The sequence below is a fragment of the Polyodon spathula genome, chromosome 5, assembly GCF_017654505.1.
Source record: "Polyodon spathula isolate WHYD16114869_AA chromosome 5, ASM1765450v1, whole genome shotgun sequence".
NCBI classification, from domain to species: domain Eukaryota; kingdom Metazoa; phylum Chordata; class Actinopteri; order Acipenseriformes; family Polyodontidae; genus Polyodon; species Polyodon spathula.
In genome coordinates, this window is record NC_054538.1 from 46,919,630 (window position 1) to 46,936,353 (window position 16,724).

At 40.8% G+C, this 16,724-nt stretch overlaps 1 protein-coding gene across 1 annotated transcript; it reads right to left on the reverse strand.

The window, feature by feature from the left end:
* Positions 1–13,553: 13,553 nt before the first annotated feature.
* On the reverse strand, positions 13,554–14,936 carry LOC121316417 (craniofacial development protein 2-like). The gene has a single exon (XM_041251488.1). It carries the CDS (start codon positions 14,934–14,936, stop codon positions 13,554–13,556), a length of 1,383 nt encoding a protein of 460 aa, XP_041107422.1.
* Positions 14,937–16,724: the final 1,788 nt, after the last annotated feature.

The window sequence follows — 16,724 nt, forward strand, 5'->3', positions numbered from 1 at the left end:
AAAACTTCAGCATTTGTTAACATGTTAAATAAACCAGCATTAATATACATGAAACTATTTATTATTGCTGCTTGATGAGATTTTGGGATCAATAAGCTACTAACAACCAAACGAGCAAGATGGGCCGAATGGCCTCCTCTCGTTTGTAAACTTTCTTATGTTCTTATGTTCTTATTTCAAGAATTAAAAAAAAAAATGTTTCAGAGGTAATGACTTGGTTTTTCTTTCATCTGATTTATTATTTTTAATTGAAAGCATAAAATCAGTATCTTATTGTCTTGTGCAGAATGATAAAGGTCAATTTAAATATGTCTTGCTTTCTTCCCAGTTCTTTTCTTAAACAATTTGATAGCTATTAGGTATGATAGTTGATAGGTATTTGGTTATGCCATAGATGTAATCAAATGGGGAAATGTATGCTATCTTATAGCAGTTTGATGCATTTCATGTTTTTGTACAAATTGTAGTGATGAAGCAAAAAAGCAGTTGATTAAAATATTAGTTGAACTCTATGTCTATGTATGTAAATGGATTATGAAAGAGCTAGTCCATAAACCTGAAATACAGGGAGTCTTATTTGTTTCTCTGCATTGTGTGAATGACTAATTTGCTATAATCTGGTCCAATAAGCTTTGTTTAGATTAACTTGGTTATTTTATTTGCAAGGAATATCATCATTTTTTTTTTTTTTTTTTTTTTTTTTTTTTTTTTATCATAACCAACACCAAGATGTCATAACAGACATCAATCATTCATAACTGACTGTCACAAAGACGGCCACAGTGGGTAACGTTAGACGAGAAACAGGAAATAAACAACGAGAGGTGGAGTTTGGTGGAGCTGAGTGAATGGTCTCGCTCAGCATTTAATAAATGAAAAGACAGACAGAAAATAAACGGTTGCAACAAACAAAAACAGGACACGGCACCGCTGTACCGTGACTTGATTGCTAATCAATCATTCAACTGGAGTCGCGGTACAACTGCACGTGAATTAATAAAGTGCAATTCCCCGTGCTCGCATATTACATTTTACTTGCACGTGATGTGCTGTGCAATCCTTGTGTCTAAATACAAATATACATTTTAAACACTTGTGTTACACAGACCCATTTATATCCATGTGTACCAATGACTATACACCAACATTAACACACAACACAAAATATACACAGGGGCGGGCACTTTGCCACACTGACATTTATATGAAGACAATTTATGCAAAATATCAGGAAAATTAAAAAAATAATGCTATAGTTATGTTCTACACTCATAGGGCCTGATCTTCGATCTTCGCGTAATCCCCTCGCTAAACTTGTGCCTCGCAAAAAAATTGTGCTTTGGCACAAAATGAGAGATACTCCAAAACGGCACAAAGCAGTTGTGAGACATTGGAATATAATAGTTTTTTGAGCAATTTGCAAATCTGTTTGTGCCTCAATATTACCTGGACTTAATTTGCTCATTGCTGAGCTCCTCATTTGTGTGCCGAGGCCATTCGCCTATGTCGGGGTTGCTGATGCTGGGTGTGCCTTGCATCATTCACATCCACACGTCGACGGACACGCTGCATGCTACCCATGTTTCCCATTGTTGCCTTTTTTGTAGTCAGTGCTGGAATGGTAGTGTTCGCGGAGTTAACGCAGTCCTTTTACAATCCTTATTCTGCGCGTCACAAACCTGGTTTTGTGCTTGGTGCATACCTTCAAATATACCAGGATCACACATATTGTCGGCAACTCTCCCCATATTGCGCGATGCATACATTTTATTTCTGCACAGCGCAGAATGGATTGTGATACGCAAAAGGACGTTTCGAATATGGCAACTTGGCACAATTTCGGCACAACGACCATTTGCGACGTGCATACCCCTCTACGTGGTGCGCAAACCTTTTGAACATCGGGCCCACAGTGCTTAATATTTATGTAAGTATTGTTTATAATACATAATTGGTGGTTTCATAAAAATAAAAAAAAATCTAATAAAATTCATAAGGTGTATTGCTTATGATATAAAGTCTGAAATAAAAAAAAAAAAAAGTTTGTATTTAAATTTATTTTGTACATTAGAGACTAAAGAAAAGCATTTTAGAAATACCAGTTTTATAATACTTTTTTCCAGCAGAATCAGATTTTATGGTTTTTTATATTAAGTGCCGGTTATGAGATTCTACTTTAGGGGTTTATTTGTAAAAATTAAGAAAAAAAATCATGAAACAAATGAACAAAATATGATGGATCAATACTTGGATGCAAAACTTCAAAGTCTGAACAGGGAAATGTTTCTAAAAATAATTCAATAATTCAGAAAAAGCAGAAGGGAGCGATTAGTAGGACAGAGTGCCGGCTAGAAAGGACCGGACCTAGGATAGATGAGAAGGCGAGGCCCACTCTAGTAGCAGACCAGCAGAGCTGGACATGGAAGCTAGGATAGAAGGTGGTCACTGACTGAGGTCAGCAATGCCGACACAACCCAGGGGCAAAAGACCCAGCAACCGAAAACACATACAAGGTTTATGACTCGAGGAGCCGCCCCTCGGGAGGAAGACAGTCCTGGTAGACAGGGACACGATAGGAGATAGAGAGAGAGACAGATAGGTACCCATCGTCTGAAACTTCTGTAAAGGGGCGCTCGTTACACCCCCAATTGGCCGAGACTTCACGCTGCCTGGGACCTAAAATAAGGACAAGGCATAGAGGTTAGTATAGGACTCGAGCACGGAGTAGCCACGTCCCAAATTGAGGCAGAGTATAGAACAGAGTCTCGGGTGAGGTAAGATAAGCGCAGGAGCTGCGAAAGGACAGAGTGTGGCCAGAGGTCCACTCTAACTCGCATGGTGAGAACCCCCCTGAAGGTAAGGGAGGTGGATGCCTAGCTCTGAGGTCAGGGAAGTGAGACTCATTTGCCCCCCAAAGGATGGACCCCTGGCTCGTGAAATCTTCCACACCGTGAGACGAACAAAAGACAGCACATGCCAGCGCATAACATAAACAAAAGACCAGAAGATAAAACGGGACAAACAGGAGGATTGTTAGTATTTTAGTGGGATGTGACTATGTGTATACCTGCTGCTTAGTGGAGAGGAAATAACCCCTTGAGGCTGATTAGGGGAAAACCTCTGGTGGCCTCAGAAGACAGGAAGCCCCCACTCCGGGCATACTAGCAATTTTGAAAGGAGCAGCAACTATATCAGTGGAGGATGAATGAACAGGTCTTGAACAAGATGCAAGAGCTGCAGACATGTAATGCTGAGCAGATTGAAGGAGGTTACTGAGAGTAGGATTCAGTCAAGTAGCAGCTGGAGAAGCAGATGGGACCAGCTGACGGAACTTGCAGCTGGAGAAGCAGATGGGACCAGCTGACGAAACTTGGATACCGAGAGTAGAGGCGGAAGGAGAGCTGGAACTGAGGGCTGAGGTGGCAGCTGGACTGAAAGAACATATGAATCGGCTGCTGGGGAAGCTCGGCGCCTTTGCACCCCATATTCTAGAAACGAGGGCAGAGAGATGAGATGCTGCCATTCTATATGTTAGTTAATATTGGATTGATCAGTGGTTTGGTACTATCATGTCTGCTTGAAATGGAAAAGGTGAACTCCCATTCAGAGATTTGGATTTCGCAACTCCAGTTATTCTACTAATAGTGGAACTCCTTAACTAATAATCTAGACTGATTTCCAGTCTTGTACCACGTCTCAAACCAAGTATTAATGCTGTAACATTTGAGAGGATGAGCAAAGATATGAATGGGATTGCTGAGGAGTGCCCCGTATTTTGATTAGATGGGGAGTCTGTAATTAGCATTAGCCTTGATTGTGGGAATGCTGTCATGATCTGTGTATTGGAGGAAAGCTGGAGCATTGGAGGCTCTGGAGAAGTGCAGTTGCAGATTTAAACAGTAAACTAGAGCAACTTTTCATGCTGTAGTAGTGAGCATATCTGAAGAGGGAGCGGAGATGTGCTGTAGTAAGGAGCGATTAACAGTAGAGGGCGGGATCTGCTGAATAGAGCAGAGGTCTAAGGAAGAAAATGATGGAGTGCTGTCAGTAGTATGCAGAGGCCCAGCTGTAAAGAGCAGAGATCTCTTGAAGCAGAGATCTGCAATAGTGAACAGAGGACTAGCATCGGTAGAGTGCGGTGGTCTGCTGAGTAGGGATCTGGTGAATGCGATGGATATTGATCTTTCAATGTTAAGGCAGATTTAGATTTAAGGGTTGCTTTTGGGAGAGAGAAAGAATGCAAAGATCTGAGACTGCTGCAGAACCCAAGAGGATGAAGAATGTGTTGCTCTGAAGCGTCTGCAAAACCTATTGACTGGTTGGGAGCAGTTTATGAGAGTATTGTTTAGTGGGGGTAGGAGGACATTGACTGAAATGTTGATAATGGTAGGACATGTTTCCGTGATAGACTGGCGGCTTGCGTTGATGAAATGATGACTTTGAAAGTACCTTGATGAAATTGGTCAGATTGGAAGAGCGGTGCCAGATGAGGAAACACAAATCTGAGAACAGGAATAAGTTGCTGGAATGGATCCCTGATGCTGGGAAGCTGGACATTACTGTGATGGTAGATTTTGAGCATCTCAAAAAGCAGCTGAGTGCATTGCTTCATGACCAGGTCCTTGAAGAATTGAAAAATGTCGGTTGATAGGTAGGCAAAAGGTTGAGGAGGAGGGGAACGCCTGAGAATCCTTCGGAGTGACAACAAACTGCAGGAATGTATAGAAAACCGAAGTGTGCGAGCCTCACAGTGATAGCAAACCAGCTTAAAGACTGTATAGAATTTGTGGTGTTATACTGCCATCTAGAGGTTATGATTGGAATTAACCATTGGCTTGAGTGAAGCAGGGTAGAATATATTTGGTTATTGTGATTAAAATCCTTGTCAATGTAGAACAACAATTGAGTATTCTTTTAGATTTGAATATATTCGTTCCATGTTTTAGGATAGTTAGTCATGTATATGAATAAGTTAATGCACTATTTAAATGTCACAATTCGGCGAGTTGAACGAGCCCTGGCAGGTTGTGAAAGCGCAGCATCAGGAAGCCAGAAGATTACAGTACTGAGGCATGGGGCTCGCAGTGCCGGATGAAGCTGACTGGTCACCATGGCAACTAACCGCTCCCCACAGTCACTCAATGAGGGCGTTGCCGTGGTAGCCATGGTCTGAGAGGCGCTGGTGGAAAAGTTGCAGAACAGCGTGTCGTTGGAGTATGTTGTGACCAGTTGAAAACACGAGCCACCACAGGTTGAAATGGAGCATGAAATGGGTTGGATAGGTCTTTAAAATGTTGAACATAGCTAATGGAAATTCAGGGCAGGATTTTCTGACGGAACGGTAAATTGTGCTGGCTCTAGGAGCGGGGGAGGGGCACTTGATTGCAAGCGAGGAGTAAGAAAGATTCAGCTGACAGCTTTGTGGTGGATTTAAATAGAGGAGCTATGACAAGGCAAATACTGATGACATGAATGTCAATGTCTTGTTGAAGGAGCTTTGAAAGTTTTAGTGGAGGGCAAGTCTGTCTAAAGCCACGGACAAGTTGAGTAATGAAGCTGAGGTTTTGGACGGTGTTGTTGCTGGGCTGGAAGCTGGATGGAGCAGGAAAGACTAACGTTGGAGCTCCTGCAGCTGAATAGAGAAGTTGAATGATGAGAAGAATCACTGGATTAGGTGTGAAAATATGATATCTTGGGAGCACTGCACAGAGAAGTGATCTCCAGTGAAAGGCAATGAAGCGTAGATTAGCGATGAAGCACGAAATGACGGTGTGTGAGCATTTGTTACAAAAACTAAACACTAGACAGTGAAGGTGCAAGTGATCAGGGCTTAAATAGAGACAAGGTACTGATTGACAGGAAATTGGAAGCCCCCTGCTGCACGCCCCCCGAACTACGTGGGCTAACATTAAAAAAAAAAAAAAAGTTTTTAGATTTAGTTTTTTAGCCCAATTGACATAGTTATTTGCAAATTACCCAGCTGCTTCTGCATCCAGCGCTCAAAGAATATTAGACATTTGCAGAGCTTTTTGAGATGTTATAGTAATAAAATAATGACTTGGATCGCATTATTTAGGGGTTTAGTGATAAAACAAGTGATCAGGAGAGGATTTATTAGTATGCACATCTATAAAGAGGTATGTGAAAAATACAGCGAACCAGAGGTGGGGCTTGGCTGGAGATACAGTACTGAGTGTCCTTTTGCAATTAAATGCCTTTTAAACCTGTTTTACTATGGGGAAAAAATATTTTAAACATCATGTGTAAAATAAACAGAGCTTGTGAAAATAAAATTGGAACTGACGCGCCTGTGCTGAATAAATGGACCGCTAAGGGTTAATGGACCTACAAGGTCCATTGCAATTCTCTCAAAGGGAATATCAATGATTGGCACAGACTGTAAAGGTGCTCTTAGGTGGGGTCGTGGACTAGCTTTTTGGCATTTCGGGCAGGACTTTCTACATGCTTGCGGACTCCCAACCAATAAAATCGTTGTAAAATGCTGTTAAGGGTTTTCTTGTCCCCTAGATGAACTCCAAATAAATGGCTGTGTGCTAACTTTAATACAGAGTTCCTATATGTACATGGTATCAATAATTAACTGTTCTACCGGGCTTTCATTAATAATAGTATTTCTGTAAACTACATTATTTTTCACTACAAAGTGTTCCTGTGGATTAATCATTACATTTTCTACTGGTATTTCATTTGCTGATACTACTTCTTGTTTCACATTCACATTTTCTTGTTCCCTTGCAAACTGTTCACTATTGGGCAAAAACCGATTTGTCCCAATCGTCTGCTTCTTCCCTTCTTATCTCCGGGGAGGTTACTGCAGGGTCGGTCACACTTTCATCTAGGGTACATTGCGTTGCCACCCCTTTTCCTTCTCTCTTTGTATGTTGGCCTACCAATACTGGCTTAGCTGGGTGTCCCCTTTTTTCTGTCTTTGTTTTCTCTTTTTAAACACCTTCCCTTTGCTTTTGTTCTCTGGGAACCAATCTGTATGGGAAAAGGGAAACACGCTCATCAAGCTCTCTGGAGACTACGTCATTCTCGCTTTTTATCAGGTCAGCCAATTCCCCTTGTAATTGAACCAGGTCCTTAAACCCTGGAAAATCTCTACCAAGAATTAGTGGGTGGGGCAACCTGGGGATTACTCCTACTCTCATGTCTAGGTTAACCTCTCCACAAGAGATTGAAATGTGCACAGTAGGGTAAAACTTGATGTCCCCATGGATGCAAGTAACTCCAGTTTTTTTTTTTTTTTTCCCCCAGTTCTGGTATTTCTGAGCTCTTAAGACTGCTGTTACTCCGACTTGGCCAGGATCTCATATTTGAATAACATAGTCATTGGCATGTTTTTGATTGAGATCATACTGTAATGGACTTTTTTGTGAATTGCCTAGTAGAAATGGTGCGAGTACCCCTGCCCACGTTTCCCGTCTCTGCAGCTCTTTGTTTGAATCCTTCTTATTGTAATCCCGGGTTTGTTTAGTAGCTGCAATACTCATTCTCTTGGTTTTCCTTCACATGATACAGTCCTCATAACCCCCCTCTGCCTACTCTACTCTGAGCTGTAAACCCCTCCCTTTTTATATCTCAGAATTCTCGCCACTGTCGTCCTTCTGGCTTCCTGGAACTACAGAACTTCTAATCCATTTTGGCTTCTGCTACTGTGCCTAACAGTACACAACTAAAAAATAAAACTTTGTGACAAATAATAGTTATTGTGATCCATTTAAATCACGTGAACTCCTGATTTTAAACAATGTAACAAAATCTACTGGGATGCAAGACGCAAGAGACGAAAAAAATCTATTTGTGTTGACTCAAAACTTTTATGTGCAAGACATAAATCTTAAGTGTATTTTTATTTGTTGCTGTTCCTGTTCAACCTTTCCTAAACAACTGTTCATTTTAAGCTACTTTTTTTACACAACAGTGCCCACACATTTTGTCACCATCACAACTGTTGCAAGAAACTGGGGTTCATATTACTGCTGGTGTCAATACACCTGATGAATTTTTTTTACAACTATATCCTTTTTCTTAAATCAATAAAAAAAAAAATGTGATGAAGAAGAATATAAACGAGCCCGAGTCAAGTATTTAAACCTCTTTGAAGCAAAATGATTAATTTTGTTTGGTAAGCCATTTAAATATAGTTTGGCTGAAATAAATTACTTGCATTACCATAGAGACTCTAATTTTGTGTGTGTGTGTGTGTGTGTGTCTGATAAACAATGGTGCGATTGACAGAGCATTGTGGTTTGAGGAATCATATCATCATAAAGAACTGTGGGTTATGCACCAAACACTGGTCTAGTCGGTCATGTCGAGTGGCTCCGCTGCAACAGGTTGTGTGGAAAACTGAGACTTTTGATTTTAGCAAAAAGGAATTAGAAGAGGACTCGAATCCTGAAAATGGATTCGGGTAACATCGAGAACTGGGTAACCCGGATACCAGAGTACGATATGTCATCCCTAATATATATTGTAACAAATTAACAGTTATTTTAGGAAGTCCAGATAGAAACAGTGGGGGGGTTCTATTAATTGCACAAGATTCCATGTTTAGATTATAGGCTGATTATGTCTTTTCAGCCAAAGAATCAGCCACAGTTATTTAAGAGCAACGTTACCATTATGTAAAACAGCATGTGGGTGAGCTTTGTACTAAAGCAGGGCCAGCTGTTGAACAAAGTTTATTTCTCAAACTGACCATTTAAAAATGTGAAAGCAGAACACACAGAAATGCATGCAGTCAGAACGACCTTATAACTTGATTATTTCGACCTACAGCCACAAGCACGCGTGCATTAGTTCGTAATGGTTTAGGGGCAAAAACGGTGTAATTAACCCTTTCCAGTAATTGGGTAACCCGGTCCTAGAAGGCCTAGAACCGACTCAGAATTATTCTACCCAATGTCATGCTTTATATATATATATATATAATAATGACAAGTCTCGAGGCAGGCGCTCTGACTGCTTGTTAACCACCCGGAAAAGTGCACCCCGCGGGTTGAGGGCGTGGTCAGCACGGTGGAGTGAATGGGAGAATTCAACCTGTACTTTTCCATTCAGCGAGGTTACACACGGTCAGAGCAGGGGTTCCCAAAGTACGGCCCGCAAGGACATTTTGTGCAGCCCCCCAAAGCCCAACCTCAACCCCCCATCACCTTTCTGATCATTTACTTTCTGAAAATTTTTGTAAAAATTTGAACATGTAATTTAGTGAAAATTAATAATACACAGCAAAATTCATATAAAATTCCCTAACATACATTTTTTTCTATGTTTTGAATCAAATCTGGACCCCTTCAAGCCAGTGTTATTAATTAAGTTGTTACAGTCATTATATGTGCACTGTCCCTTTAAAAAAAAGGAAAACAATGGTGCCTATAATGCACAGTAGATTTGCCATGCTGAAGGAAAATAACATGGAACCTCCTAAGAAAAGAAAAAGCGCTTCTACTTTTCTTAAATTATAATTTTATCCTCGCCTATCACTTTCCATGGGGGAAGATGCTCAAAGACTATAATATCATCCAAATAACATTAGATTCCTTTATGCAGCTGAAGTAGATAGCTAGCTTCTGTAATGTTACCAGAGCAACTGCAAGAAACATTACAGTTCAGGATACAGGCACTTTTTCTGTTTTTTAGATTTTATTTTATTATTTTAAGAGCAAAACTGTTTTCAGCATCAACTACATCGGGAAAATGCTCCTTTGTACAGTATTGTAGTTTTGGTGTTCAACTTGGATCTTTTGTTAGGGAAAGTACTACTGTAGTAACAGTACTGGCTACAGTTTAAAATCATTACTGTTACATTTATTTTTTGTACAGTGTTTCTGAATAAGACTACAGTTAGGCTACAGTACAGTAGCTAGTAGGATGTTAGGTAGCAATCTTATGTAATTGCATAAAAAGCACTAATGTAATGGAAGATAATTTATGAATAATTAATGCTGCAATGTGTGATTATTTTGTTTTCAGAAAGAAAAAATAAATAAAAACATCAAGGTAAAATACTGTAGTGTTTGTGTTTTATTTCTGCACATTTACTATGGAAATAGCTCTAAATGGCCACACCATGGGGCAAGTTACATAATTTGTTTAATTCGAATTTTGCATATTTCAAACTATTTGTATGGTCCCCAGAGATTTGAATTAAGCAGAGTTCACTATTCAGCTCTTAGTGAAGTGGTTAGTTGTACAAGTCAAGATGCATTCTGCCTCACTACTGAAAAATAACCCATGAAAGAGTTTAATTGGTATAGTTTGAAGAGTACCTATTTCGGTATTATCTAATTTAATTGTTGTGACCAGGACAATGTAAGATGTAACAGTATGATATTGATGCTCAAATCTAAGCCTGTCATGGCACCAAGACACAGGTTAAAATACAAATACATTTCAAAGCTTGTGTTGCAGTGGTAGTAATATACATTCCTAATTTAAATACAAAAATGTATAGGAAATAAAGAAGGTATGATTTGGGATATATTTTGGTTTCACAGAGTGGTAAATTTGCTTGTGCGGGCCCCCCCCCCCCCCCATCCCATGCAACCTCCGGAAACTGGCCCTCCATCACCAAAACTTTGGGAGCCCCTGATCTAGAGTGTTCAGATCCCCAGACAGCTGTCATTGTGGAACCTTCCAACAGGTTGAGATCCCCATTCTGGATTGGCTGAAACGGACACCGCCTTCCTCTAGCTCTCCGAAAAAAGGAGCTGAGAGCTGGATCCCGGGGTCAGACTGAGAAAAGGAGAACAGAGTGAAGAGAGGAAGCTAAAGAGAAAGAGCTAGAGAGAGAAAGAGTTAAAAGAGAAGAGAAAGCTGACAGCAGCTTTGTTGAAGCAATTAAGACTAAAACAAATAAAGTTTAGCTTTGAAGCCTTGTCTTGCATCCTTCTTGACACTTCAGAGAGTATTTCAAGCCGACAGCTGACGGTACTCCCAGGAGATAAGCATTCGTGTTGGCTGGAAAGCATCTTGCTTGGGGAATAACAGCCAGTATTGGGGTGTACGAAGAGTAACACTTACTATGCTGTCGTTGTATTGCATCAGGACTCAAAGGAGTGTGTTGTGTTTCTATGCAGAGTAGGCGGTGGTGGATTAAGGCTCTAGGTTGGAGTGGGAGGAGCAGGACCTGACCTTTTCAGTTGCCGGCCGTGTCATTGAAATATTCAGAGTAACCTCAAGGGAAATACATTAACATTGGTGTGAGATCGGGATTGATCGGCAATCGTCAGAAAAACGGCATTGTATCTAATATAAACACTTGACATTGACTACACATGTATGTTGTCAGGCCAGGGCACTAAGACAACTGCAATTTGGATGTGCTTAATAAGTAGTGAAATTGGTTTGGGCACATTACCAGGGAATTATGGCTGGGGGCACACCATACTTACAAATTGCATATTTTTGTATTTCTGTTTAGAGAAGGACTAATAGTTCCAGGTTTTAAAAGAAAGATGGTGAATGGGTTTTTAGGAGGGTGGGCAGGTAGATGTTGGAACTGAACACTACTCTCTGGGTTTGGTAAATTAATGCTGAGGTATGATAAGTAAATGACAAGCTTATTTATTGGTGTTTTAGAGATCCTATTGGCTACTCACTTGAATGTTATTTATTGATTTGGTTCCGCAGAGTTTATTTTAAATTGATCAAAATGACTGCAGCCCTTAAACAAGGGCAGCAATTATACAAGGGTGGCCTTTAATAATAATACTGTGCTTTACAAACCGTCCAATAGTTTATTACATGATTAAAGGAATTTTAGAAGCAGCGCTGTGAGAGGCTCCGATCTGCAGCATTATATTCTTGTATGTTTTTGGGACTGAATACAGTACATTTACTGACAGTTAACAAGAACCTATTAGGTGGGAGTTGGGAGGTCTGGAGAGTACTGTACCAGTGAATCGGGAGTGTGTATTGGTTGCTGGGGGGGGGGGGGGGGGGGGGGAGAAGAGGAGAGTGAACAGTAGTTGAGTTTGAAGTAATTGTTTTCCTTAATGAAAAATAATGATGATGATGTTATCCGGTCAGTCAGATCCGACTCTTGGATATAGACCATCTCTCGCCATGCTTTCCGGTCTTGGACTTTCTCTTTCAGCTGTTCTATGCCTAAGCCAGTGTCCGTTTTGATGGCTTCGAGCCACTGCGTTCTTTGGTGGCCTCGTCTTCTTGTTCCACTGACCATTCCAAGCATCATTGCTTTCTCCAATGAATCTGATCGCATCACGTGACCAAAATAAGAGAGCCGGAGTCTGGTGATCTTTCCCTCAAGCAAAATTTCTGGCTTGATGCACTCCAGAACCTCTTTATTGGTGACCCTTGCTGTCCATGGTATCCCTAACAGTCTTCTCCAGCACCATAGCTCGAGAGCATCAATCCTCTTTCGGTCAGCTTTTTTCAGGGTCCAGCTTTCACACCCATACAGCGATATGGGGAACACAAAAGCATGGACCATTTTGCATTTGGTTGTGAGGCTGATGTCTTTGCTCTTCCAGATTTGGTGTATGCTCTGCATCGCACTACGGCCTAACGCAATTTGTCGCCGCAGTCTCCAGTTCGGTTGATCATGGATTCCAGGAAGCAGAAATCCTTGACGCATTCGATCTCTTCACTATTGATGGTTATTTTGACTGTTCCATTTCCAGCTGTTGTCATGATCTTCGTCTTTTTGATGTTGAGGTGGAGACCCATCTTTTCGCTTTCATTTTTGATTCTTAATATGAGGTATTTCAGGCTATCTTCTGTTTCCGCCAGTAATGTTGTATCATCAGCATAGCGGAGATTATTAATATTTCTGCCTCCAATCTTCACACCAATTTTTGATTCTTCCAGATCTAATTTTCTCATGATCATTTCTGCGTAAAGATTGAAAAAAATTGTGATTATCGCACACCTTTCTCGATTTTGAACCACTCGGTGTCTCCATGTTGTGTTCGAACAGTTGCTTCTTGGTCTTTATAAAATGATTTATCAGCTGGATCAAGTGTGCTGGCACTCTCAGTTCTTGCAGAGCCTTCCATAGCTTATCATGTTCGATGCAATCGAATGCCTTGATGTAGTCGATGAAGCAAATGTAGATGTTTTTCTGATGTTCATGACATTTCTCCATAATCCACCGCAGATTTGTGATATGGTCATGGGGACCACGACCTCGTTTGAACCCATCTGCTTCAATGATTGGGCACAGATGCTGCTATATGATCTTCAGAAGGACTGTGCTCGCATGAGGAATCAGGGCTATTGTACGGTAGTTGCAACAGTCACCTTTCTTAGGCAGTGGGATGAATACTGATCTCTTCCAATCCTTTGGCCACCTACTAGTTTCCCAGATCTTCTGGCAGATCGCTTTGATAGCCACTGGTGGAACAGACCTCAACATTTCTCCTGGGATGCAGTCAATACCAAGTGCCTTGTTGTTTGGTAACTGCTTCAGCGCCCATACGACTTCCTCATCCAGGATAGCTGGCTCCATTTCCACTCTTCCATGTATTCTCGCCATCTGCTTCTGATGCATTGCTGGCCAGTCAGGACCTTCCCGTTCTTGTCTTTGATTGCTCCTTTGCGGGAAGTGAAAGGATATCGAATTTTCTTGACCTGCGCAAAGAGATTTCTGGTGTGACCTTTTCGACAGTCCTCCTCCATTTGCTTGCGTCACTGATCCCAGTATGCTTTTTGTCCTTCCTTGCTGCACTTTGAAACTCTGCGTTTAACCTCCTAGCCTCGTCTCGGTCCCCAGCGGCTTTGGCTGCTCTTCTTTGAGCGGCAATTTTGATGGTTTCTGCCGACAGCCACTTGCTCCTTTTCTCTAGTTTCTTGTATGGTATGTGTTCCTGCGCTGTTTTGATAATCGTGGATTGGAATTCCTGCCACAATTTGTCCGGCTGTTTGTTTGCATTGCCAAGCAGTTTGAATCTGTTCTTCACTGCGACTGCATATGAAACAGGTACCTTGGAGACATCAAAACGCTTTGGTGGAGCATTCTTTTTGATGTTGCAGAATTTCACCTTGATGGTGGCTACAAGCAGTTCATGGTCAGAACCGTAGTCAGCACTAGGGAAAGTTTTGATGGCGAGGACTGAACTTTTCCAGCATCGACTGCAAAGAATGTAGTCTATCTGATTGCAATGCTGTCCATTGGGGGCTGTCCAGGTGTACAGATGGCGTTTCGGTTGAATGAACCATGTATTTGAGACCCTGAGATGGTTTTCATGACAGAATTGGACTAAATGATCACCAGCGTCGTTCCTTTCGCCCAGTCCACACCGGCCTATGATGTTCACCTCTTCGTGACTGCCGACCTTCGCGTTGAAATCGCCCATGATATAAATGATATCCTTTTTGGGCACCTGTTCCAGTGCTTCCTCGATTTTGGCATAAAAGCGTTCGCTTTCATCTTCTGGAGCATCTGTTTTTGGAGCATAGACTTGTAAAACCGTGACATTTAGCGGTTTTCCACGGATACGGATGGCCATTATGCGGTCGCTGATGGTGGCGTAGCTCTCGACTGTATGGGCGATGTTCTTGTGTGCTATGACAGCCACTCCGTTTCTTCTAAGTTCTTGATGACCAGAATAATACACTGAAAAGTTGTCCGATTGGAAGTGGCCGTTATCTTTCCAGTGTAATTCACTGATTCCAAGCAAATCTATGTTGAGTCTGATCATTTCTTGCTTGATGATGTCCAGTTTCCCTTGACTCATTCCGCGGACGTTCCATGTTGAGATCTTATGCGTTTTCATGCAGCGCAGATTCTTTCTTTCATCGCAGGCAGCATCAGCATCTGGGCTTCCCGAAGGATTTCCTCCATTTGCGTCATAAAATCCTGGATTACTCGTAAATGATCCTTGCTCTTCCCCAGTCACTTTTTGGATACCTACTGGCCTGGGGGGCCTACCATTGGGTACCATATTTGAAACATGTGAGAGATTTTCCATGAATTTTCATGGCGATGGTTTTCTAGGGTAGGTCGCCAGGTCTTTCCCCAACCCTCCCCATTTGTCCGGGCTTGGGACCGGCATGCAGGAGTAATACCTCAGTTTAAAAAAATATTACCCTGAATATCAGTTTGATGGATGGTCACAAGCCATCAAACAAAGCCGAGCTGCTTGAATTTTTACGCCAGGAGTGGCATAAAGTCACCCAACATCAATGTGAAAGACTGGTGGAGAGCATGCCAAGACGCATGAAAGCTGTGCTTGAAAATTTATTCCACCAAATATTGATTTCTGAACTCTTCCTAAGCTAAAAATTAGTATTGTGTTGTTTAAAAATGAATATGAACTTATTTTCTTTGCATTATTTGAGATCTGACCACACTGCATCTTTTTTGTTATTTTGACCAGTTGTCATTTTCTGCAATAAATGCTCTAAATGACTCTAAATATTTTTATTTGGAATTTGGGAGAAATGTTGTCAGTAGTTTATAGAATAAAACAAAAATGGTCATTTTACCCAAACACATACCTATAAATAGTAAAACCAGAGAAACTGATAATTTTGCAGTGGTCTCAATTTTTTTCAGAGCTGTGTGTATGTATGTGTGTGTGTATATATATATATATATATATATATTATATATATATCTATATATATATTATATATATAAATTTGTACAGGACTGGGTTACTCCATTGTAAAATTTTAACAAATTATTTTTGTTTTTGTTCGAAAGGATGTTCTACTATAAAATTCGGTCGAAAGCCTATAGTGAATCTTAGATCAGAGGTCCTCAAAGTAATTTGGGCACGGGCCTAAATGGATCTTACTTGGCTGTTTGCGGGCACGCTGACTTAAACACTGCCTTCCCGTGACATACATATATATAATATATGTGTATATATATATATATATATATATATATATATATATATATATATATATATATAGCGACCCAGACAACTGGGGGCTCACACCCGCTGCTGTGGGAGTTATGTGTTGTACGCATTTATTGTTAAGCTGGTATGCATGCGAGTGTGTATGCGCAGTCGGGTGTGAATGGGGTTAGTTAGATTGCACGGCTGTATGGCTGCGGAGGACTGCATGTGTCTGTGGGTCGGTGGTGCACGTGTAAGTGGTGAACGTTAGGTTTTTGAAAAGAGTGTGTGACAGTGATATTTGTTATTTTTGTGGTAAATAATAAGAGGACTAAACAATACTCCCCTTGTCAGCAACTTTATTACTGGTGCCATAAAGAAAAAGGTGTCACATTTCCTATTTATATAATACAATATTATATATATATATATATATATATATATATATATATATATATATATATATATATATATACACATACACACACACACACACACACGCACACACATACACACACACTGTATATATTGTGATGAATTCTGTAATTCAAGGTTCGTTGCCCCTTTAATTCAAGACTCAGGACACAGAAATTGCTTTTTCAAGCGCTTACGTGCACTTTTAATAAACAGAAACAAAAATAAACAATAAACACCTAGCTCTTTCTTGATCACTGACTACTACGCACAGGAACCTAACTAACACAGGGCAGCTAAGCTGTTTACCTGTAACACATCCTGACAAAAGAGAACACACAAAAAAGGCTTTTTCACACTACCGTTTTGTTTCGGTTGGAATCACTATCAACCAGGCTCCTCACACACCAGCAGCCCTGAACAGCCTGGCTGTTTTCTTTAAATAACTTGCACCTGGCTCTAATTTAC

Bases quoted from the DNA above. Each gene is read 5' to 3' on its own strand.
- LOC121316417 (XM_041251488.1), bottom strand. From the start codon at position 14,936: ATGGTACCCAATGGTAGGCCCCCCAGGCCAGTAGGTATCCAAAAAGTG.